Source organism: Apostichopus japonicus, chromosome 16, assembly GCF_037975245.1.
Source record: "Apostichopus japonicus isolate 1M-3 chromosome 16, ASM3797524v1, whole genome shotgun sequence".
Classification (NCBI taxonomy): Eukaryota; Metazoa; Echinodermata; class Holothuroidea; order Aspidochirotida; family Stichopodidae; genus Apostichopus; species Apostichopus japonicus.
In genome coordinates, this window is record NC_092576.1 from 36,047,671 (window position 1) to 36,072,221 (window position 24,551).

Consider the following 24,551-nt stretch of genomic DNA (forward strand, 5'->3'; position numbering starts at 1 on the left):
ATTTGGTCAATCCATTTATTATAATAACAATAGTGCCAAATATATATTATTTTAACTTTATATTACAGTTCAATGCTAAATGTACGTTCATCTGGCGTCGCCCATCATTTGCAGGACTATGACGTCATTCACACTCTTATCAAAGCGATGACAGTAATTTAATTGCGAAAGGATCTAATAAAGAGTTTATGTGTTGAACTGTTAACTGTCCCAAATACTACAAACATCGCCAGACAGAGCTCCAGTATAATACGCATGATATTTGTCTAGTATGATTGTGACGTCTTCAAATGTCTATTTTCTAAAGAAAATGGCATGTTGACTTGATGAACATTTCTGAATAGGATGTATGTGCAGCTAATGTGTTTCATGATTTCAATGCCCACCATCTATCTTCTATAGAGAGACAGAGACCTCAATTTCGCTTACTACTGAAATATTATGGTGACGTCAGTGATCACAAACTTGAAGAAACAATTAAGAAATGTACTACTTGTGTCGCTTGAATTTAGCTCGATGTAATGTAAATCAAACCAAAACAGAGAAGCACTGGTGGGAAACAATGAGTAATTATGAGAAACTCGTCCACTAGTAATTAAGATATAGTACCCACATTTTAGGTTGGTTTAACCGTATATAATATACATAATTTAAATATATTGCTAGAATTTTCTTTCTTTTTCGGAGAAGGGGTTCGGATGTCTAGTGGATTCCTTCTCCGTCCTGTTAAGGGCTTAGGTTTGTAAACTGTTAATAACTCTAAAAACTACAAAGAAACCCAAACCAAGACTCGATATCTTACATGTTTGTATAGCCTACTTAGTACTGTAAAGTGTACAACAAGTAATTTCTTACGTTTGATTATTCACATTACTGTTCCCATATACTTTGTTTTCTAACTTTAAATTCGTTTGCTCTTTGAGCCAAAATTCAAATTGCTAAGAGCCAGTCAAGCTTCTAATGACGTCATCCATCAAACACAACGTCATCATTTTTTTTTGGGATGTCAACGATTGATAGAAAAGAGAGAGAATATACTCCCTGTCTTACTCTTCCTGGGTATATGGAGGGGTTAGATGACTTACCCAAATAGAGGTTAACCCAGACCACCAACTGAACGCTAATTTGTAGAAGGGGTATTAAGCGGTAATGTGCTGATTTTGTTTTTAATTTTCTATTTCCACAATATGTAGCAGGGTACCAAATCCTTCATTGGTCCAATTGTATGTAATGTTATGATTCATTCCGATTACAGACCCCTATCAACACCTCCTCGAGCTTAGATGTGATATTAATTAATATCTGGTATATGTTTGTTCTATGTCAGCAGTTCTTCATTTCTTTCTGTTCCAGTTTATCATAGTGCTTAACATGAACACAATAAGATGACATGAACGTTACGTCATAGCAAAGGATTTCAAATTACACTATAAATTATGTATATTACGTAACTGAGACTTAAATAACCTCTTGATTGTTTCAATACTTTTCAATTTATTCTGTCATTATCTTTTAAACTTCTAAACTTTGATTTTGTTATTGTTTTTACATATGTATGTTCTGTTCATTTCAAATCATGACTTGAAATATATTTAGTTTATTATGATGAATTTTACGGCATATTATATGTGTTGTATTGACTGATCCCCATCAGCGCACTAAAATATAAAGTGGACGCTATAGGTGGTTCACCGAAAAACAAAGATATAACAGTTTAAGACTTATAATTCATCAGTAACAGTCTATTCAAAAATTCTTTGATCATTTGCTTATCGTAAATACTCACCTGAATTGAACCAGACAGACTGATTCTAATTAAGTCATGTTCTTTACATTTAAATCTCATTTATTTACATTATTCTGTTCTGAAGACAAGTTTAATAAGTTACGCCTTGACTCAAAATAGACTGTAACGTTGCCAATCTTAAAAGAATACTTCAGACAGATTAAATAAAATTTTATACTAAGCATCCTGTTGAAATTTGCATCCAATGTCTTACTTTGTATTTTAGGCAGTATGTACATACTTTAATGAATCTTTATTTTGAAAACGTAAATTCGATGTACATTCCCAATATATTCATAAACAAATCTGTACGTATATTCTTTTTCATTTTTCATCTCTTACTTGTTGTCCTCTGTGATACAATCCAACTTAAAAATAAGGCTCCACTGGACCGTAGTTGTTAGTAAAACGCATTCTCAATTCATATAGACCCGTTCAGAATTGTTTTCTACGGATGTGCAGAAGTGCATAAACGAGAGGGGATGCATAAGTTTGAAACAGGTAATGAAGGTAATACACGATTCATGTAGTACGGCAAGGTGAAGACTCACATATGTCCTAACAAGATATGGGTGGCGGGAACTTGATGGGCCTTGTCAGTAGTCACATTGTTCAGGAAAGAAAAGATCAACAATCTACTTGTTTTCGAGTTAAGTCTTAACTGAAAAATGTAGAGCAGCACTCGAAAACAATCCCGACATTGGCGGAGCATTCATACAGTCAGTGACGGACCCCCCCCCCCCCCAACTCACGGACTCAAATGGACCGCTGGCGCCCTTTTCAGCTTTTAACCACTTTTTACTTATCCGCGATTACTGACTTTTTTTATTGCGCTCTCATCTACCTATTGACATTTGTCACATTTTGTTGGTGTAATTTTCTGACAAAATGCTCAAACGGCGGTCTTAAATGTATTCGGCACTTCCGTTTTACGGAACCATTTCAAAGAACTGTACGGGCTTTTGGATCTATTTTTAGACGATACGCCTCGCGCAGTCGCTTCAAAAGTAATAAACACCAAACTATAAGTAGGCATGCAGTGTACGTTATACGCCGCTACATGATCAGTGTGTTGATTAGTGCAGTAAGTTATTTGTTAGTTGACAATCGGAACGTGTGTAACGGGATACCATATGCCTATACTTGTGTCATCTCTGATATCACAAAATGCCTACATAAAAACTATATGGATGTGCAATGAGGAAACAGAAGGCTCTGGAAGAAGTAGCATCAATATGGATGGACTTTATAAAAGTGATTAGTTAACAAAAGCCCCAGAAGAGATCGATGACGGAAGGAAGGAAATGGAAAGTTTTATGTTACGTTTATTACTGCCATACTTGGTGAACGTACAATATTGGGAAGTGATTAGAGACTTTTGCATTGGGGACTAGGGTGGGGAATACAGGGTCATAATCAGGGCTGGATCACTGGCCATGAAACTAGTGCCCTTTTCACTCATTTTTCTGGCTTGACCTTGGTACCCTTCTCAATAAGCCTACATGAAAACTTGTATCAATGTACACCTAGTTTTAGACCAAAGTGGCTTGCTCTAAAAATATTGACATTTTATGCATGCGGGGTCATAATATGTATTAAATAGGGTCATGGGTATGCTATAAAAGCCCCTACGAGAGCTGTGGAAAAGTTCCAAGCCAGCATACCGTATGGAGCAATGTAGACATGTTTTGGGTTGATTTACGGTAATAAAACTCGGTAGATAGCCTAGGCTATGTTAAATTTGATTGAAACTAACTGCATGATGTTTTTTTTTCTGTGCATGACTATGACCAGGACATTTAGCGGGTGGCACCAGCAATGAAAGGCGGGTCACACACGTGCATCATATATGAGAAGCAACAACAAATCAGTTATAACTTTTATTTGCTACTGAGGGCAGTAGTCTGCACGAGGCAAGAACCCACCCCACACACACACCTGCCTCAGCCTCACTTTGGGGGTCACAGACCTGCTTCCATGGGATGTATTTGTATGCTTTCACTAACTAAGAATTTAAGTATTGATAGCTACTATAATCATCAACAAAAGATAAGAAATTGAATGGGGTTGCGCATATGGCAAAAATGTTGAGCCTACAGTTTGCTTGCCCATTATGCTTCATCATTGTTTCGAAGATTGTAGTATATTATCGAGGTATATGCATTGCTTTTCCTGAATCAGTTTTTCTTCTGGGCTCTCTGGCGAATCTAAGGAGGTCTCATACCAAACAGAAGATATTCGCCATCAGGATCAGCCAGTGAGTGAACTTTTTGAAGCCCCTTATCGGAAGTGGTAGCAAGTAATCCAATGAGCGCTGAGGATGCTGCTATCTAGATGGTCGATGATGATGAGTCAAATTTTGAACTTACACTGGAGCAAAGTGTCATTGACTTAGATGTAGACTATCCTTCCGATCTAGCTTTATATCGTGGTTCAGCGATTTTAACACCAACATTAACCCGTGTTCTTTAAAAAGTTGGGCCATGCCAACCTGGTCTAAAAGATGGATTTGATTATGTTAATGTTAACAAAGATCAAAGGCGCTTCCGTAAGGAGTGGTATGTTCAATCATCAGCCGGCAATTGTAAAGTGAACAGAAATTGGTTAATATTTTCGCCTCGTTTAAACAAGTGCTTTTGCTTTTTCGTGTTGGTTATTCGATGAAAAAAGCAATAAACATCATTCTAGGGTATAGGCAGAACCTAATTTTAGGTTTTCTAATTAAAAAAAAAAAAAAAGAGAAAATTGCCGATTATGAACAAACTCATATTCATCGTTACGCTAGTGAAACATTGCTGCTAACAAATTATCGGCTGGCACAAGAACAAAACGTTATAACTTAGGTGCTGAGTTTTGACAGAAGAAAACGAAGCGATTACAAAAATCGCGATATCTTAAAAAGGCTTCTTGATTGTGTTAGTTTTCTCAGCAAACAGGGCCTTGCAATTCGGGGACATACCAAATGTGCTAATGAAGGGACTTTTTAGAGCTGCTAAAATTATTAGCCAAGTATGATACTCTACTAGAGGAACATCTAAAATATTTAAAAAACAGTGAAAAGTATATATCACGAGATATTCGAAACGATCTAATTGACGCTATTGCTGAAGAGATATCATGCCAAATATCAGATGAGGTTGGAGCAGCAAAGTGTTTTACACTCATTATCGACTCAACTATAGAAATTTCTCGTGTGGACCAATTCTCATTGTCGCTGGGATATGTAACCAGTTCTGGTCATTCACTGGAATCTTTCATCGACTTCAAAGAGCTAGAGGATGGATCTGATGCAGGGTACTTTGATTTGCTGTTAGATATTTTGAAGTCATTAAATCTGGATTTAAATTGCTGTCGAAGGCAAGCTTACGACGGAGCCAGCACAATTTCTGGCATAGAAAATGGCCTTCAGCAACGTGTGAAGGACGTGTCACCGGAAATATACATCCACTGTTGGTCAAGTCGCAAAAGTGAGAAAGATGCTGTTTGCAATAACATCAAAGTAATTGAGTATGCCCTGTCAAGAATTAGTGATTGCGACGTCGGCAATTGTACTCATAAGGTAGTAGCAGAAGCCAATGGACTATTACAGACCCTTGACACATTTGAGTTCAAAGTCATGTTGTGTTTTTGGTAGAAAGTAGTGACTGAAATCAAAATTATGTCATTTTACATGCAAAGCAACAGCATCGACCTCACCACAGCTGCAACATTCTTGAAAACCTGCTACGAAAATATTCAAACACTCCGAACCGATGAAATGTTTGAACAAATAGAAATAACTGCAGTCAAGATGTCCCAAGAATGCAATACATCAGAATACTACAAAGTTCAATGAACTGTAGAACAAAAAGTCAGTTCGATGAGATGGCTACTGATACCATATCAAATGGTGGCAGATATAACTTTAAAACCAACACCTTCTTTCACATTTTGAATGTTTATTCTAGCAAGCTCTCAACACGCTTCAATGGCTTCAACAATATAGAGTGTAAGTTTGATGTTCTCGATCCTTGCAAATGTGTCCGTTCTGACGATACGCTGAAGATATTGACATTAGTGAGGTGGTAGATGAATTCGTTTCTTTCCAAAGGGTTTATCGTAACGTTTTTATCCCAAGTAAGGAAGAACCACTGGAAACGAAGGATGTTCTCAGTTTCATTATTGTAAATGATATGTATTCAACGTTTCCGAATCGTTCGATATTGTATCAAATATTCCTCACTTTGCCAGTTAACAGTGTCTTTGCTGAAAGAAGTTTTAGTAGGATGAAACTAATTAAAAACTACTTTCGATCAACCACGGGTCAGACTATCTCTCCAATCTTGCTATTATAAGCATGGAGTGCAATAGAGCCGACCAACTTGATTTAGACAAGGTGATTGATCGATTCTCGAAATCAAAGGGGAGGAAAATGAAGCTCAGATAACACATGTTCGGCATGTCGGATATGAATGCTCCCATGTCTCGTGAATGATTGTTCGTTGAGGTATGCTTCTTTTTTTTAATTAGAGTAGTATATTTTAGGTATCATAATATCATAATATGACATATTTCTGCAAATATAAGTGTTGGCAAAATGTCGTTCCCCAGATGTGGTATTGTTGGCATTTACAGGTCCAGAATACCTAATAGGCACAACAGGCATTGTGTTAGGGCTATGAAAACATGTGCACTCACAAAGATACCACATGGATTGTTATAAACAGAGTGTACTTTAAACACCCATATAAACTTCCGAGTTGTCACAAATATCGATGACATCTATTTATTCTTCGTTTATCTGCAAATTAGCAAGGCCCGGAAAGGGTCATTTCCGGCGATCTAGGTAGTATCTTTACTCAAACAATTCAAGTACGCTGCGCGCCAACCTATGGTGGCGCTCCGTTGGATAGTGTCAAAAAGCACCCCTACAGACCATTCTCGCCGCCCCCTGACCAATACGCCTAGCTCCGCCACTGAAGCCTGGCACTAGCATGCATTAACATTTTTTAAGGGTACACGTGTGTTCATTAACTCTTTATAGAGGTTAATATAATTTGATTCCAGACTTCTCCAGAAACAAAACACAAACCCCTATCCAGGATTTGGTTAAAAGTGTACCCTTTACACGGGTCCATGCGTCGTTTAGTGGTTATCGTCGAGCAAAGATGTATGTGGAACGTCCTGACTTGTGGGAACATATTCTGCCGTCCAGGATGTTTTCTAATAAGCGGCCCATTGAACAATATCGCAGCATTTTGTTTATTCCAACTAAAAGCAACTAACAATGGATTTACTGAATGGCCTAACGCAGAAACATGAGCGATTTATACTCCACATTGGCGGGTTATGTTGACTACAGATACCCTGACACAGGTTATAAATTGGGGACATGAAATAAGGGGTGCTTTCTTGGCTGAATCAGAACGTAATGCTGTAGAATTTGCTGCTTATAGCGATCTTTTCCGCCACGAGAGCCATTGCGCTCCCAACTCCACACCCCAAATCCCCGAAATCCTCCTATTGTTTGCGCAATCTGCTGTGAAATTCAAATTAACTTGGCGGAATAATATAACAAGAAAATATAATATTCGGAACCTATGCTTACCTGACATCACCTTGCACAGTTTGAACAAGCCATATGTAACGTAGTAATGTAGTTCCAATTTCATGATATTCTAAGAAACAACGCCCTCACGTATGCATGTGGTCAGCTCAATGGGACACTTTACAGTAGCTGTGTGGGTCACAAGTCTAATTTTCACCAATCACGAAACCATAATTCTAGAAAGTGACACACACATAATCTGCCTTAACGGTGATTTAAGCTGAGTATTGTCAATGTTCCGCTTTTTGCGAGTAGAGCGTTTGCCCAAACAGCAGTGGTGTAGTCAGAGAGAGGAGGGGGGGGGGGGGGATCACTGGGGCAAAGTGCCCGCAAAAAAATCTGAGAAAACATGGAACGGCCCAAAATTGGCAAAACTGAAAAATAAGCATTTATTATAATACCCACAGTTACTCGCTACTTGCTATTGTGGGCATGGAAACACATATGTGTGTTGCCCACTCACAACACGAAGGCCGCCTACTCGGCCGGCAAACAGGTACTACAACATATCGTTGGCATACATATTTTTGTCAAAAGGTGATAACTAATTTCGCTACTTACTTTATTGATGGAATGTAAGCGACAGAAATGAATGAAATACTCACCGTTACTAAAGAGGGTGGCGTTCCTATCTACGCATTGTAATTATAACTAATTGAAAATTGATCAAAATATGTATACAAGTAAACCCATTATAAAAACCGTAAACAGTGCCAAATTTACATCACGTTTCACCCCACGTTCTCTTATATAACATCACACGACAGCATTTTGACTCATCGTTCGTCGCATATTCTTGTTATTTTTTTTTTTTAAATTGGGTTGGGGTTGGGGGTGATTCGTTTGTGGAAAGGAGAAAATGTGGTTTGTGGTGGATGGGAATATTAGTCATAATGCAATTAGCGTTCAAATGATAACATATCTTCACTTTACTTCACACCGACTATAGTGTCAATACCACACAGTCCCGTACCAATATGATTTAGTGCCATCTAACAGTATGGAATATAGGCCCCCTTTAACTTATTATTTGACCTCCTTTTCAGTCCTTTAAGCCGACATCAAGACAGTCCCCATATTGAATGCATATATGGGAGCATGTCTACTCGTCTGTTTCTACGAATAAAGTTACATTTTTTTTCATCTGACGTACATTTAATCCTGCTAGAACAATGAACATTCAAGATGCATGTGTTCACATCTAGACGGCATGTACTGATGCATACATGAAAATATGTTGACTGTATTTGAGATTGGCTCTTGAGAGTAACGTGTTAAGAAATGACAGGCATGGCATTGTTAGAGGTGTGTTATAATTCAACGAAAAGTCAACAATTTGGATAAAACATCAAATCCTAATAGTAGTTCGTTTTCGGTCAAGATGTCGCGCTCGGCAGAACTGTAAGCAATTTTCTTAGTAGCAAATTATGTATTGTCACTAAAAAAGGATTCCCATAACGCAACAGGCTGTCATTATTTCACTGATTCGATCAGTATCATTATTTTAAGTCTTAAAAGGAGGAAGCTTTGTAATTTTATCAGTAAGGAATATTGAATTAACTAAGGAAACATTAAAAATAATAAAAGTAACATATTTAATTATACTAAATTTTACTATAAACAGACCAATTGATCAAAATCCCTCCCCACCCAAAAAATAAATACAAACGAGAACTGGAAATTTTAACTTTAAGCTAACTTAACAAGGCCACTGTTTAAAAATAACTCAAATAACACAATGTAAGTTTGGGTACCTGGACCTTAACCTTTAAATGCAATAAATCGCTTTAACTGTTACTTATCTCCATATACAAAGATGTGTAAATCAACGCAATCCAGATAAGGCAAACATGTTTGCTTTTGTGTTTGGTTTCGTAGATATAATAAGCTTTTGTTACACGACCAATGGGATAACAGTCATATGGCCTTTGTACTCATAACTCGCGCTCTTTTTCTGTTTCGATTTTAATTTATTACTTTTATTAATTCATACTAGATAAGCATTGTTTGTGAACTGCAAAAGATAGTTTCAAGTGCAGCAGTATTGTGTTTAAAATTGTTTCTGTTTCTAAACATAATCAATATCTTTACCCATTGTCTATCTGCCAAGGAGGGAAAAGGTCATGGATAAGTTGAAAAACTATCTTATCCAGTTTTTTTTTATGCTGATGTGCATGAGTATGCGTATGAAATCTGAATATTTTTATACAGAGCAATTAGGTTATTTAATCTCTTATATTTATTAGATTCGTTTTAAGAAGGCAGTTGTAGGCAAGTGTAATTCGGTAATTACCACCAGTAAACAATACTTAGTGAGGACATGGACTTTTGAGTAGTCAGAAATTACACTGCTTTCGCAATTGATTTCATTTTTTCTTGTTCCTTGATTGATATTCACCAGTATGCACTATTTTGATAGGGAATGGGAAGGCGGATGGGAGCAGAGGACATTTGGTCAACTAGAGAGTTCTTAAATGCAACGTTTGAAACAATGTAGAGCAATTCTGACTATGTATGTTGTAACACACTTCGTGCTACATATGCATGTACTGTACACGTGGCTGTATTGTAATAATCGTCCTGTCAGTGAGAAAGGGGTAGGAGGAGATCCACTGATTTAATATAGAGCTGAGGGGAGCAGTACGTCTCTTTAGTAAACCAATAATACATACATTTATAAAAAAAAATCTTCCTTTCTTGTCTGGGAATCTTCTGTCACCTGAACTGCAGCAATTCGGGAGATTTGTACTTCAAGTCTGTAAGTTAACTGAGACATCTCTGACAAGTCTCAATGACACCTTAAGGTTGGCTAATATTTGTTATCGTCATGATAACACTATAACAGCTAATATCAGGAGTCTCTCATAAAAGATAAACTACAGTGATAACACCAGTACAAAGGTAAATACTAACGTGAATAAAGTTGTTAATAACGAATTCGAAAGAGTCTGTTTGAACAGAAATATCGATAAGTAGGTGTTGATATAATCATACCATACAATTCAATGGGCTGATGGGAAATTGTCTTTGTGGAAGGCCCCCATGAAACATAACCTATAGTTATATGTACATTGTACATAGTTAAGACATATTACACACAGCGTATGTACTGATATCGTAAAAGATGTGTTATAAAAGTTGTACACTTAAATTTCTGTATTAATACATTAGATGCTGATAGGTTGGAGTTTATGACTAGTTATTGTTTGAAGTGAACTGTTCTCTTTAAAAGTGTGATATATCATGAGAGGAAAGCGTGGCTATGATTAATTCAGAGATTCTGCATTTATTGTTGATTTTGAGAAACACTCCAGACATGTTTTAACTTGTTGAAACTTGACATGGCTTCTGAATATTCAGCATCATCTCCTGCAGTGTTGTAATCAAGAACTGACAATCCGCTACCGAAACGTGTTTATCTCATAGTCCGAGACCGTGACAGCGACAGACCCTCATGAATGAATTACAGAATACAAGAGACAACGTTTTGTTATTGTATTACTATGTGTATACACTTTTATTCGTTATCGAATAGGAAGTTTACCTGGGTTAACAAATGAGCGTGCAAGGGTAAGCTGGAACACCACAACTGAAAACAAAAAAAAGTTGACATTAAATGGATGCCAATATGGTCTCTAACATGGAGCCAATTCACATTATTGAGCGTCATATTAATAGAAAGAAATCAAACTAAGAAAAAGGAAAATGTTCACTTTGTTTATCCTCTACATCTACATTTTCCAAATGTTGATAAATACTAAGCTCAAACTGGTAAGACGATCTTTTGGTCTGGGGCTATGTAATAGATTCCGCTAAAAATAATGATTAGAAATGTACTTCTGCACCTAAAAAACGTTTTAAGGGAATATGAAATATATGCAGTTTCCTAAGAATGGGCTCCCACCGGGGCTTGAAATACATTACAGAGAAATGTGATTCTTCTATCTGATACGTTATCATGTTTAGCTCCCCTAAGAGAGAATCAGGAATATCACCAATTGATACATATTGCAAGGGCTTCTGGGGCTTTGAAAGACTTTCCAGTAAAAAATGAATTCCTCTCTTTCACAATATATCTTCTTCTTGAAACTCACAAGGGACGAAATCAATATATCTTAAAACGACTCAGCTTTCGGTGTCATTGTGCTCCAATAGTGCTCTGAGATACATTCCATTGGATGTTAAGGTAGTTGCTTTTCTCTTTAAATGTTGCCACTTATAGGGACTTTGCTCATTCCCTTTACTTCCGGCAAAAACAGTGTGCCCATCTTGAAATCCCTCTACACCAAATGTATATCTTGTGAGTGTACGCTGTTGAGTTAAAACTTCCTCTCCTTCTTAAACTGCGTGAATGTCGAAACTTTAAACTATTGATCAATGTGATTTCTTAGGTTCCATCAAACGACCCCCATCAAAATAGTTGATCACTTTATATTGAATATGGTTAATACAGGAAACCACTGCTTTATTTAACAAACGTCTAAAGTAATATAGTTTAATTATGAAAGACTTCAGGATTTTATTGCTCTATAAGTTTGACTGTATTATCAGTTGAAGTTTTCAAGAAGTCATATTTCCCTATGTTTTGAAGTTTAAATATCAATAATTCGTTCATGTTTTAATAGTGAATTCTACAGTTACTGACAAGTGTTTATATTGGTAATCGGGTAGTACTCAATTTGTACTTGGTTTTTCTCCAAAAACTTGTTACTCGATTTCGGTGATAGTTCTTGCAACCCAGCATTAACTACTTGGACTCTCTTAACGTAAACGTACTTGTTATTGATTTACATATTTGATACTTAACCAGTACGAGCACTTAACGAGTACCTATATTGCAGTCACTAGTGATGTATAGCTGACGCCACAACAGGAAACCGCATAATGTTTAGATCCTTTTGGTATTCTATTGTCCTATAAGTCTTACACAGTATCGTACATGTAACTATATATTACCACCTACGTATGAAGATGAAGAATTTATCAAGATGAGGAATCATTATAATGTTTGTCACTTTGCTATGATACGGAACAATTAATGATTGCTTTCGTGTTATTAATGTAACACTCATGTATACTTGTTAGAAAGTTACTGCCACCTCTCAGACAATTTCTTGTAATATTGGAATATTCTGAAATAAAAATCCGTGCAAAGTTGTCAAACCCAACTATAAAATCATGTGCCAACTATGGTTATCATAACGCATTTATCTTTTTGATGCTTGCATGTTTAGTAAAGCGAATACGAAATGACTTGATCATTCAGGAAACCGGCAACAAAAAGAATCCATCACTTATTCATCATTCGGAAAAATTTAACCTAAGGGAAAATGGAAAGAGAAGCTTGATGTAAAATAAAGCTTTAATGTAGAGTGAAACTTGCAAATATCTGTAAAACCTTTGGTATAATTATTAAATATTAGTTGTGGTCAATAATATTTATGCTGCGACAGGCATACCTTCGTGGAAGGTCTGCATGTTCACCCAGACCTACTGAATGACGATTGTTTGACTTGATATGAAGTTTACCGAATAACAGCAAATTAGTGAGCAGTTCTTGGAGTATTATATATTTTAAGATTAGTCATCGAGCTTACCCAAAAATGTGTTTTGTGTTCTAGTTAGGAACCAATAACCCTGAAGCTCAAATAAATGACGACAATGAGATTGATTTAAAATTAAACTTAATAAAGTGAATGACTATTCCAGTGTTTTTAGTCCAGTAGTATGTTTTGCTACAAGTGTACTATTCATTCTTTGACACGTTGTACTGAGTCTCAGCAAACCCACATTTGTTTGGAGAAGAGAATCGTATAGATCAAAGAGTACATTTACCACTTTCTTGTATTCCAGTTTGGTCAGTTCCGAAAAACTTGAACCTTTCTGTGAAAACGAATAATCAATATAAGGTCAAGCAATGCCGTTTGATAATATTTCATTTTTTAAAAGCAATGATTGTAAAGTCATTTTTCTAAATGTTTTCAATCATGGAATACATTAAAATTTGTTTTTCTTCTTCAACGGCACTAATATGGCAGAGCATTAAAAAGGTTTATCCCCCCACCCCCCCCCCCCACAAAAAAATGACAGTATATTAGTTGAAATAAATTAGCCCAGTTTGGCATACAACTACATCACAACAAACTCCGTATTCTTCCAGTTGGAATAATACGAGAATAAAGATCCGATGTACCTGCCATTTACCAGACGTTAAATCCAGGAAATATCTTTCCTCCGATAGATACCAGAGAACTGAAAGACAAAAGGAAAAATATATTGTTCTCGTTTGGTTGATATAAGCAGGAGGGGTTTAAAACATCTTAATAATTTTCATTTGTAAGCAAATACTATGAAGTAGACTTACAGCTCAATTCATTATGGAAGCCGATGTTTGTTGTATGGTTATATCTATAAAGTTGTATGGAGTGGTATGTTTGTGAGATGCATCATGATAAAAAGACGTGTGTTCTGATACCTTGTATGCCCTTTGTCTGCAACTGCTCTAAGAGTGTTCCTTGTGTGAAACTGAACGGTAGCAACGAGTATACAAAGCTATGAGAAAATACAAAATATATGATTATTTTATGTTAGTTATAAAATGTCAAATCTTACAAAGCGGTGATAAGATACGAAATATAGTATTATTACATGCTAGTTATGAGTTGTTACAAATTACGAACGATAACATAAACATGAAACCATAGTACCAGTAAGGTGAGATATAGCTTGTACAGGGTAATATTTCAAGTATAATAAAGTCTAATAAGTTTTTAATCGTAGGGTTTTTATGCTAGTGATTTTGAAATTATGTTACTACGTGATTGCAAAATTGTAATTGACTTTTGTCTTTGCTCAGATGTTGTAGTTGTTGTTTCCACACTGAACGAGCGTTTACGTACTCTAATAAGAACTTCAAAATATGTGAGGTATGTTTGTGAAAAAGAATACCTGATCTCTTGTATGGTTCGACATTCTGTAATGAATTGGAATACATCGGCGATTTCATCTTGTCCTAGCTCGGTTCCTGTTTGTTCAATGGACAGTCGTTCGAAGTCAAATTGATGTGGTATGCGAACGTCAGATATCAACACAATTTCACGTGACGAAAGATTCACTGACTTGAAACATTCACTGAGGACTAGCTTTGGAATTCTTAACTGTAAATAAAGAAAACATAAATTATTTGAACCTTTATAAGTAACAACATAAAATACAGATGTAAGAACGTAAGAAATTAACTTTAATGTGCCTATGAGAAGTGATGTTCTTAAATATTAATTAAGCTCATGAAAATTACTTCTCGATAGCAAACATTGGACTTGGTAAGGGCGAGAAAATCAAGGGTTTATGTCTGGATATAACAGTTGGAAGGCTTCTAGCTTGTAATCCTGAGGTCACTGGTTCGAATCCCAAACTAATATAAATGCAAATAATTGGTTCGTATACGACAGATAAAGCCGACATGTTTCTATGAAGTGCTTATATTACTTTAATATTTAGTACATGAAACGTAAAAGAGCCTATAACAAACCCATTTAGTTGTTACCTTTTCACTGGCTGCAATTTCGAGAAGCTTTATAACAGATTTCTGTGTTATTCTGGTGTCGTGGTCCCTGATATGAATTGCTTCAGAGCAAAACTCTCTCACATGTTCCACTATTCCATCGACGTTCTCACATTGCTCATACATACAAAGAAGGGCGAACTTCTTATTTCCAACGCCTTTCTTCAGATACTCTAGAATATGTTTCGCCGCCTTATGCTTTAAGCCACATGCAAATCTATAAACATACTGGAGCTGAGTGGGATCGATATCCTCCAGTATCTTAAGGCTGTCTTCCTTGTTATGTTCTTCAATTTTATCCAAAACGTTAGCAATATGATGGGCTGCGTACCACTCACAGAATAAACTGTGATAGAACCGAACATACGAAGCAGTTTTGACGTGTTCGGACGCCTGTATTTCAGGTTCGTTGGAAAACACAACTCTTTCCTCTTCTATGAGTATACCAATTTTCAAATATCGGTACAGGGCCAGTTTCCCGATTTTTTTGGTAAGGGAATCCTTTGTGGTATCAGGATTATATGAATGGTCGTTGAGGGATTCAAAACAAAATCGATCCAACTTGTGATGATTGTTTTCATCAAATGCAAACTTGTCTACCTTTTCATCACTGAACTTCAATGTCATATGGCTATGAAGGCACGTTATCATGTAGCGAAAGAAGCCTGTAACAGAAGTACAACTTTTTAGGGCATCACTCTCTAAACTAAGATGGGCGTACATGGCAAAAAAAAGTGGCACCTCGAACAGATCTTTAAGTATCGGATTACCTCGAAGCCACTCTTCAATGGTATTCTCAGTAGACTTGAATCCGTTGACCTTTTGTAAATACCTTTTCTGCGCGTCGATGTTAAACCCTGTCAATCTTAGGCGGTTGGTCTGTGGTGCATAGTCTCTAGGAAGTAGTGACGATCTTGTGGTTAGTAAGACGTTGGCTTCAGGAAGCATCTTCCGTTCAATAACGTTGAAGATATCGGAGTGCCTGTCGGACTGCTCTCTGTCTGGATATTCATCGAATCCATCCAAAAGTATTAATACTAAAGAACTGTTATCGATATAGTCCCTAATTTCCTCAACAGAAAGTTTGGAGTCTTTTGGTAAAATGAACAATTTTATTGCTTCGTAGATAGATGAAACTCCCTTCAACTGCCTTAATTTAAGTAATACGAATGTGTCGACACTACACATAAATGATCCTTCAACTCTATTACACCATTCATAGGCAAGTTGTAGTGATAGGGTTGATTTACCGTACCCTGGGTCACCTTCAACGAACCACCGATTACTAGTTATTTCTTTGTGAGTGAAAATGTTTTTGTAAGAATCTAGTGACTTCCAACGGCCTTCCTTCCTTTTTCCTTTTGATAAATATTCAACGCCACCATCAACATACCATTCATTAACTCCCCAACGTTCTCGCAAGAAAGGTATTGGTCTCAGTGAGTTGTATGCGTTTTGATAGGTTGATTTCAGTTGAGAAATAAAGTTCGAACCTTCACGAATAGATAATAAATTTGATAAGTGGATATGGTAATGTGCAAGCAGAGAAGGATACAGTTCCAAATATAAATAAAACTGCACTCTATGAGCACATATAAGCAAAATACATAGGTATTTTAGACAGTTGGATCAACGAACTTTGAATAGGTCAATATAAGCAAGTTAAATGGACTTAAAAGTGTTGGCATGAAAAATTAAGATAAGAAAATTAACGGTGCATATGGTTGGAAATGTTTTACCAAAAAGGTAAGGAGGAACCTTCCATTTTGTTTTAATTCACATAACAAAAGTAAAGAAGAGATATTTAATTTGACACAAAGATATAACAACATATTTGTTATGTACTATACCTTTCATTTGTATCATGGGAACGTTCTATTGAGAAAGTAGAACAAGGAAAGAAAATGATCAAAAAATATGAAAATGTATTCTGAATTGCCAAACAAATTGTGTTCTTATGCAAATACATCTGCTAACCTAAAGTATTTTATATTGGGATACTGAAAAGTTGCATATTATAATGTTTAGTGTACATGTAAGTTTGTAGATTAGTATGTAGTTTACTGCACTTTTATCAACACTTAATTAGCTAGCATTGAGTACAACGTTTATTACTCTTACCTCTTCATTAACTGTTGTCGATGTTCCTCTTTTATAAACTATAGAGCAAAGGCAAATCAGATAAGAAAACCGAAAAATAAATGGTTGACTATTACATGAAGTTATGTATATACATGCATTTCTGTATTTGCAATAATCTAAAGCATGTTCCATCAACGCTTCTTTTAGTTGAAATTCGATCAGATTTACCTTTGTAGAAGGATACAGCTCCAATCACTGCGATAACCATGGCAATGACAATGACAACAACGACAGCAAGAGTTGTCTTATTAATAGTCGGTTTTATAGTGTTGTTAACTGGAGCAGCCTCCTTGGTGGTATGTTGTTCATCTGTAATCAGATATTAAAGGATGAAACGAAAGATATGCTTTGTTTTTTTGTTTTATGATTAATGATTTTTAGCTTCTAGACTTAGTAATCGACTAAAATATTTGTATGATCTGTACTGATCTGACCTACTAGGCTTCTGCGTTATTGTTTTACTTTCAAGAGGGTAGGAAATAAAGTTAGAACTTGTAATATACTTATTCCCTACCCTCTACCCTTAACCATTACTTTGTCCCTGTACAGTTTATATCCTGCATCTCCTCTTCCACTGTTAATTTCTTTCTTGTTTCCCTCTTCTCTCCACCTTTTTAAATGATCATCTTACAGCATCCTATTTTGTGTTCAACCTACTCATTGACCTTTCTGTATTCTGTGTTGCGTTTGCCCCTTGTTGTTTTGTGTAACTTCCAGCCTCTGAACATGGTACTGCTAGTAACGAAACGTCAATACCACTTACTTTTACACCAATATATTTCTGACAAAATACAATTACTATAAGGTTACAATAAAGCTGTACATGCAATTTCAACTTACTAAATTCTGGAAATAGTAAATCAACCTTAGAAGACAGTGAAAAGTACTTGGAGTTAGGTCCCACAGCTCTACATTCCAGTGTTATCCTTCTACCAGCCGTTTCTTCTGCAATGTACTCTGTGGTAATCGATATATCTGATGTATCACCATTGGACCTAGTGTGCAATTGTTCATTCTGGAATGATATAGAAGAATCCTGGTGGTACGCTCTCCATCCTAGCTCTACCGCTGGTCGTATGCCCTTTACACTGCATGTCAGGATTCCATTGTAATTGGCCTCTAGTACACAATACCTTTCGTTGTTACACCCCTCAATAATAGGATATCCTGGAATTGGAGTCACTGCGTATCGAAAAGAAATGATAATAGGTGCAGTCATTTTGCTTAAAGGATCATTTTGAAATTTTGCCTAAGGTAATACGACAACAACCAAACATGTTTAAGGCATTGCAATCATATTTCTTGGCATCCTTAAAGCTTAGTGAGCTTTATTCGTCATTTGAGCTGAACAAATGGCCCATGCACAAGTGCACCGAATAGCTGTTGCTATGGTGTTGGTGAACATAAAACTGTAACTATTGTGTTTATGTGATGTACTCTCTATTGCTATGCGTACAGCTATTCCTTACCAGTTATTACATTTGCACATCTTGATGTATTTACACATTTTGTTAGGGTTTTACATTTATATCAATCTAATCTAAATAATTTATCAAAACGTAAAGATCGAGCACCTCTTTGTTAAATTTGGCATGTTATTTGGGCATTGGAACAATATGAATTTCAAAGTCTTAAAACAACAAAGTTATATATGTTGAAGCCATTTAGACCAACTAATGTTAAAAGGCAGATAATGCGAAACCAAGTAACATCATAGTTGATCATTAACGTTAAAACCCGCGATAGCTGCACGTATGAATACGAAAATGATATTCCAAATAAGTATATGTAAGAACAATGTAATACTAAGTAATGTTCCTATGGAAAGGGTGGTGAGGGTGAGAAGAGGGGAGAGAAATAGAAATATTGACCATAAGCATAACAGACAACAATCGAATAATTACTTTATTGTTACATTCACATCGGAATATGACACGCTTGGTTTGTTTCCTACTGAAAGACAAGGCTAAACATACCATATATAACAAGATAGAACGATCTCACAGCCTCCGTCATGAAGTCACTGTATGTACAACTGTACAGGCCTTCCTGGTTTGACTTGGTATTATGTATGATCATGTTGCCCTCTTGTAGATCGTAGTTGCTTGATACAATGTAAGATTCTCCAGTTGAAAGAACATCAAAGATAATAACAGTGCTAGTATTGCCAACGGTCTGCTCCCAGACAAGTAGCTGATATTCACTGTCAGTACATGGAAGTACCACTCTGTTGTTTAGTTCAATGGATACTTCTTTCGTCTCAAGTGGAGGTATATAATTTTGTTTGTTATGGATCAATACTTTTGATTCACGTTTGGTCAGTAAATCAAAGGGATCGTTGGGTTTACAGAGAAGTAGTGCTATGTATGAGGAATATATGAACGGATCAGTAAGTGATAGAGAAGTTGACCACGTGTTTGTTTGGTTTGTATAAACTGTCATGTTTGTTAACTGAACATCTCCTTCGGGAGTCCTGACGACCCATGACAGTGGCATTCCAGGCCTGGCCTGCTTTATTCGACAGACTACTGCCATTTGTGGCCTCCATTGTATATAACACGTGTCGCGATTACCAACACAATCGTCAACAATGGCGTAAGGTGGCGCCGGACGCACTTGAAAGAGTAAAACAAATGCAAACATAAAGTTATATTTTTTTGACATGGCATGGATAACTAGCACATCACAGCCTACTTTATAATAAAATCGATTAAAATGACAGTATAGTGACAACTATTGCTTTAACTAATAAATTGTAATAATGGGATATCCAAAAACATTAAGTAAAAGTCATATTGAACCCAGTGAATGTACACATCAAATCTGCTAGATGAATGATCAAAATATAATAAATCCAGCATAATTGACAACTACACTCAGCTAATACAAATTAAGGTCATTCACCTATATGGATTTTGAGGAACCATATTAATTAATAGAATGGTTAGAAAAGAGTGGGCACTTATAAACTTAGTAATACAATGCAGACGGTTTGATGATTTTTACCTATTGTAATGATTTCTACATCATGTTTCTTGGGGAGTGTCTGTTCGGTTTCAAATTCGTAAGCTGTAAACAACGTTTCATGCTGCACGGATACATTATTGATAATTAATGATCCGTCCATGTTGATGTTGAATTTTCCTGATTCGTAACCTTCTCCAGCAACTTGCTGACGTTCGTAGCTCAGGGTTGGAGGACCTTCTGTTACATCTAAGTTATAATACCAGTGAATACTGTAGAAGCCATCATTGAAAGAACAGGAAATGTTCCCAGATTTTCCAATCTCAAGATATTGCGGGGAAATACATCCTTGTTTATCACCTGTAATGTAAGCAACGTAAACTTTTTTTACAACTTGTTCTAAGTTTAATACATCTTTTAATTGGATACATTTGTATGATTACTTGTCGTAGTATTTATCTAGGCTAGAGCAATATCTGAACAATGAAGTTATAACCAAGATGTTTATTGCAGATTCAATATATCAAATCATTCATGATATTCATGTACCAGTCATTTAATTTGGAAAGAAATCCAGATAGTATTGCGATTGGTTCTGCAGCAACTTCTTCGCTTAACTTCTGGTCCATTTGTCACTGTTAACGATAGGCAAAGTGCATGTCATTGCATATTTGTTTCCGTGTATAGTATATAAACAGCTGTAATCTAGCAAAAAGCCGGTTTAAGAAACTATTCATGTAAACCTTATAGAAATAAGAGAAATACAAAACAATGGTACATAATATAATGTGATCCACAAATCAAACAATTACTTATGTTTAGTTGTTCACATATCACCTTTTGCCGTGATTTGTATGATATTTATAAGGATTTGGTAAAGACTTTTACTTACCAAAAGTAAATCTCCACATGAACATAGCCAAAACAGCAAACACGAGTTGTTGAGACATTGCTGTGTAAGTTGAATGTACAAAAAGAGAATAGGGATAGTTTTTCTTTTGCAATGGTAGGTATATATATTGAGCACAGTGCCTTATACTATAGATATTAGTTCTGCCCTACAATACCTTACAGCAATGAATGCTACAACGCGATATAGACTAGACTTTGGTATTTGTATAATGTATTAAGTCAACTTTCGGTTCGTGGTGGTATTAATACCAGAGTCCAAAGTATATTGAAATATCAGCTCCATAAACAGTGATCATGATTACCATCAATGAGACAAATAATCATACGTCGAATAGCGCTATTAAATATTAACCTTAGCCAAATAGGCATAATCAGACATATTAATGTGGACAATACAATAGCATATTCTACGGAAACGTACTCCCATTACATTTTGGTAAACGTCGATCCTCTTTGATGTTAAAATTGAAATGTACGTCACATACATGATTTCGGTAACAATGGTACATATAAAATCACACGTGCTTATAGAAAATTCGCCCAGTAGAGTGTCCTGCATGTGAATCTTTGGTATTTTGCTTGGGCAAGAATAACACGAAGTGGGAAGTACATGAGGTTTATTTAGCGAAAATATCTGCATGTATTTTCAACACTGGATATGGATACTTTCGGGATGATAAATGAAAACCAAAATAAATATATCATATTGTTTAATTATATATCAGTAATTGTCCGGTGTAAGAACTTACTAATACTCTGATTGTGTCTTAGCTAGTTGATCGACACATAAATGTGACCTGTTCATTTGACTTTTGGGACAAGTAAGGCATGTTCGATTTATGTGTAACGAAACTCTACGGTAAAGAAAACAAAGTTAAGATTTGGTTATGTAAAGGAAACTATAATTGAAATTAAGATACTTAACAAAATTGTTTTTATTGTATTTGCGTTGTTCATAATGTATTTCTAGGTGATGTATTGTGATCAGCATTTATATAGTATTTTGCATCACAACGACATGGATTTAACAAATTTATAACAAAATACCATGACATGCATTTAGCAACAGTAGAATAGATGACGTCATCGGAACAACTCATACGTAAAGGATTTTTATTTCTTCCTTATTTTCACTAATTATCCACTGAGAAAATATTTTGTTTTAAACTTAGATACTTTGTGATGACCGTTTAAATTTTGTGAAATTTGGGGTATGAAAACTATGTAAATGTATGTAAATGTTTAAGGAAACCAACCAGAATATTACCTTGGTCTAAGTCTAGCTTTGAAAAGCATGTGATGCGATGACATCAAATTACCCCTACTGTGATCAAACTTGGAGTAGCTTAATGTTACATTCAATCAACTCATACCATGAGTTAGGGAAAAGATATTGAGTTGGGGTGTTCAACTATCTCTGTAGAATTATTTCCTCTCCAATATAAATTCCACATTATTTGTCACCTGAGATGCTTCGAAGCATGTCACTGAACTAGATTAAAACAGACACTTCAACAAGTTGAATAGGGGATATCTGTTATATCATCATATACCAAATTACATGACACGTTTTAGGATTGGTACTTAACATAACTTATTCTTATCATTGTACGACCTATCCAGTGAATGGAAGAAAGTTTTAATCGATACATAAAGTCCCTACAATATCACAAGTATACTGGCTTTGAATGGCTACAGTGACCTACTTTAATATTGGTTTACTATGTAACATTCAATAAGCTTTACCACTCAATATTAAAAAATGCTTTGGCAAATGCAGTTTCCATCGAAAGAACAACTCAATCGGATTGCAATTGCTTTCATGTGGTGTCTTGCTTTGATATAACTGAGGTACCAGCAAAGGCAATATTTTTTTGGCACTTCTTTAGACGCACTCAAAAAAAAATCAATAATTTCATTTATAAGATGTCAAAGATTATTGTTCTTTCACATACAAGCCAAATGACTTGATGACTCTAAATATGACTTCATCAAGCAACACCTTTCAAGCCGATTTCTTACCTTCATCATTTATATATCTTTTGTAATAGAGATGGGTTTGAAGAATACCAAACCGAGCATATTAAATTTCTTGATATGACCTAAATTTGATATAAAAAGAAAAACAAAAAGAAAGTAAAAAGTTTCAGATCATAGTGGCACTATGACATTACAGACGTCATAGATCACAAAATCGTACGATAGCTGCTTTGGGGCAATAGTCTTTACAAATATTTTTTGTAATAAAACCAAATATGAGGATTGGGCGTATGTCTACTTTCAGTATTTGTATCGTTATGGTCGACATTAAAGCCAAGCTATTCATGACTTTGTTGATTCTTCTGACAGGGTAAATTACGTCATGCTATGGCTCTCTTGTGTGCACACAATTAGTATAACTTCTGTTTCAGGCAATAGTTGCGTCTCTATGATCATTCTCTACTGAGGCTATTCCTGATCTTGAAACCACACGGCTACGACTTCAACGTGAATGGTAAAAATGAAAGTATAAACCATTTTGTTCTTTCTAATTTGCCCCATATAGTTTCAGTGACTTTTTGTGTTTGACATTACGCCATAAACGCATATATCATGCAATAGCTCCTTAAAGGCGTCCGTATGTTTGAGTTTATGTGGAAAGGAAACTTGTTTAAATTTAAGCCAGTGGACATTTGAAGCGTACTTATATCGAATGGTATGTACATAGGAGAGAACCTGGTGATGTATGTGCTTACTAATGTTGCTTGGCAGTTAAAGCCTTCACCTGAACTAGCGGTTCTTGATCTGACATTCGTATATCGCCTAGCGAGATTATATAGGGTCACTTGTTAGTCAGAATAAGAGGGATGTTTACTCTCCCTTCCTTTTCTACGACACGTGTAAATATTTCATCATTATGACTCTATTTCTTGCTTTTTTCGTATTATCAACAAATTGTATAGTACATGCATCCGCAAACACTCAGATTGTGAAGAAATTGCCGGATTCCGTTGTTTTTGAAACTTGCTGCGAAGGGAAACAAAATAAGGAGTGGAAATTTGAAGATGATTTTCTGTTTTTCAATTACATACCGATGGAAAGTCGTATACGAGAGACTGTGTCACTCGACGCAAACAGTTCATTGTGCATCAGTGCTGTATCACTTCTGCATATAGGAATTTACCAATGTATCTGCGATAGTGTTCCTGTGAAAAACTTCTCTTTGGATGTTGAAGGTTTGTCAGTAAATTATTTTAAGACTTTGCAATTACCATTAATGTGTTGCTACTAGTTTTGTTTTATTTCTCATATAAGGGATGAAAAAGGTAAAGGAACATCATACGATGCCAATTCTATAAAACAAATGTGTTTACATAAATTCCTTAAATGGTCACCATCTGATTCTATGTTGAGCTATTGCGATAAAAAAATGTTTTCCACTCCAACTCTTGTTACTGTGTAACGTACGTTGATCAATCACTGGGATCAGAGAAATTTTCTTTATTTACTTCACAAAAATCACTTAAAAATAACTGACGAGAAAAGACATTTCGGAACATTAAACATATCTATTTTTGGTTGTTCAGCTGCATATGAGATACGTAGTACAAACTTGG

The 24,551-nt window shown here is 35.8% G+C and overlaps 2 protein-coding genes across 2 annotated transcripts in view; one reads left to right on the forward strand and one right to left on the reverse strand.

Annotated features, from left to right (window-relative positions):
* Positions 1 to 2,098, forward strand: part of LOC139983636 (uncharacterized) — a 75,691-nt gene extending 73,593 nt beyond the window's left edge. The window contains exon 13 of the mRNA XM_071997310.1: positions 69 to 2,098. The gene's annotated coding sequence lies outside the window, so the exon portion shown is untranslated. The remainder of the gene's footprint in view (positions 1 to 68) is intronic.
* An 8,811-nt stretch (positions 2,099 to 10,909) lies between these two features.
* On the reverse strand, positions 10,910 to 21,124 carry LOC139982556 (uncharacterized). The gene is made up of 13 exons (XM_071995449.1): positions 20,936 to 21,124; positions 20,086 to 20,403; positions 19,056 to 19,694; positions 17,920 to 18,261; positions 17,248 to 17,388; positions 17,059 to 17,096; positions 16,788 to 16,812; positions 14,920 to 16,430; positions 14,322 to 14,530; positions 13,849 to 13,925; positions 13,567 to 13,625; positions 13,209 to 13,256; positions 10,910 to 12,693 (listed from the first exon to the last, which is right to left on the reverse strand). Exons 1-13 carry the CDS (start codon positions 20,991 to 20,993, stop codon positions 12,664 to 12,666), a joined length of 3,495 nt encoding a protein of 1,164 aa, XP_071851550.1. The 5' UTR covers positions 20,994 to 21,124; the 3' UTR covers positions 10,910 to 12,663.
* Positions 21,125 to 24,551: the final 3,427 nt, after the last annotated feature.

Bases quoted from the DNA above. Each gene is read 5' to 3' on its own strand.
- LOC139982556 (XM_071995449.1), bottom strand. From the start codon at position 20,993: ATGTCTCAACAACTCGTGTTTGCTGTTTTGGCTATGTTCATGTGGAGA. The intron at 17,097-17,247 runs GTAAATCTGATC...TTTGCTCTATAG, and splicing joins AGCTGTATCCTTCTACAAAG to TTTATAAAAGAGGAACATCG. The intron at 14,531-14,919 runs GTAACAACTAAA...CTTTATTTACAG, and splicing joins AAATTGCAGCCAGTGAAAAG to TTAAGAATTCCAAAGCTAGT.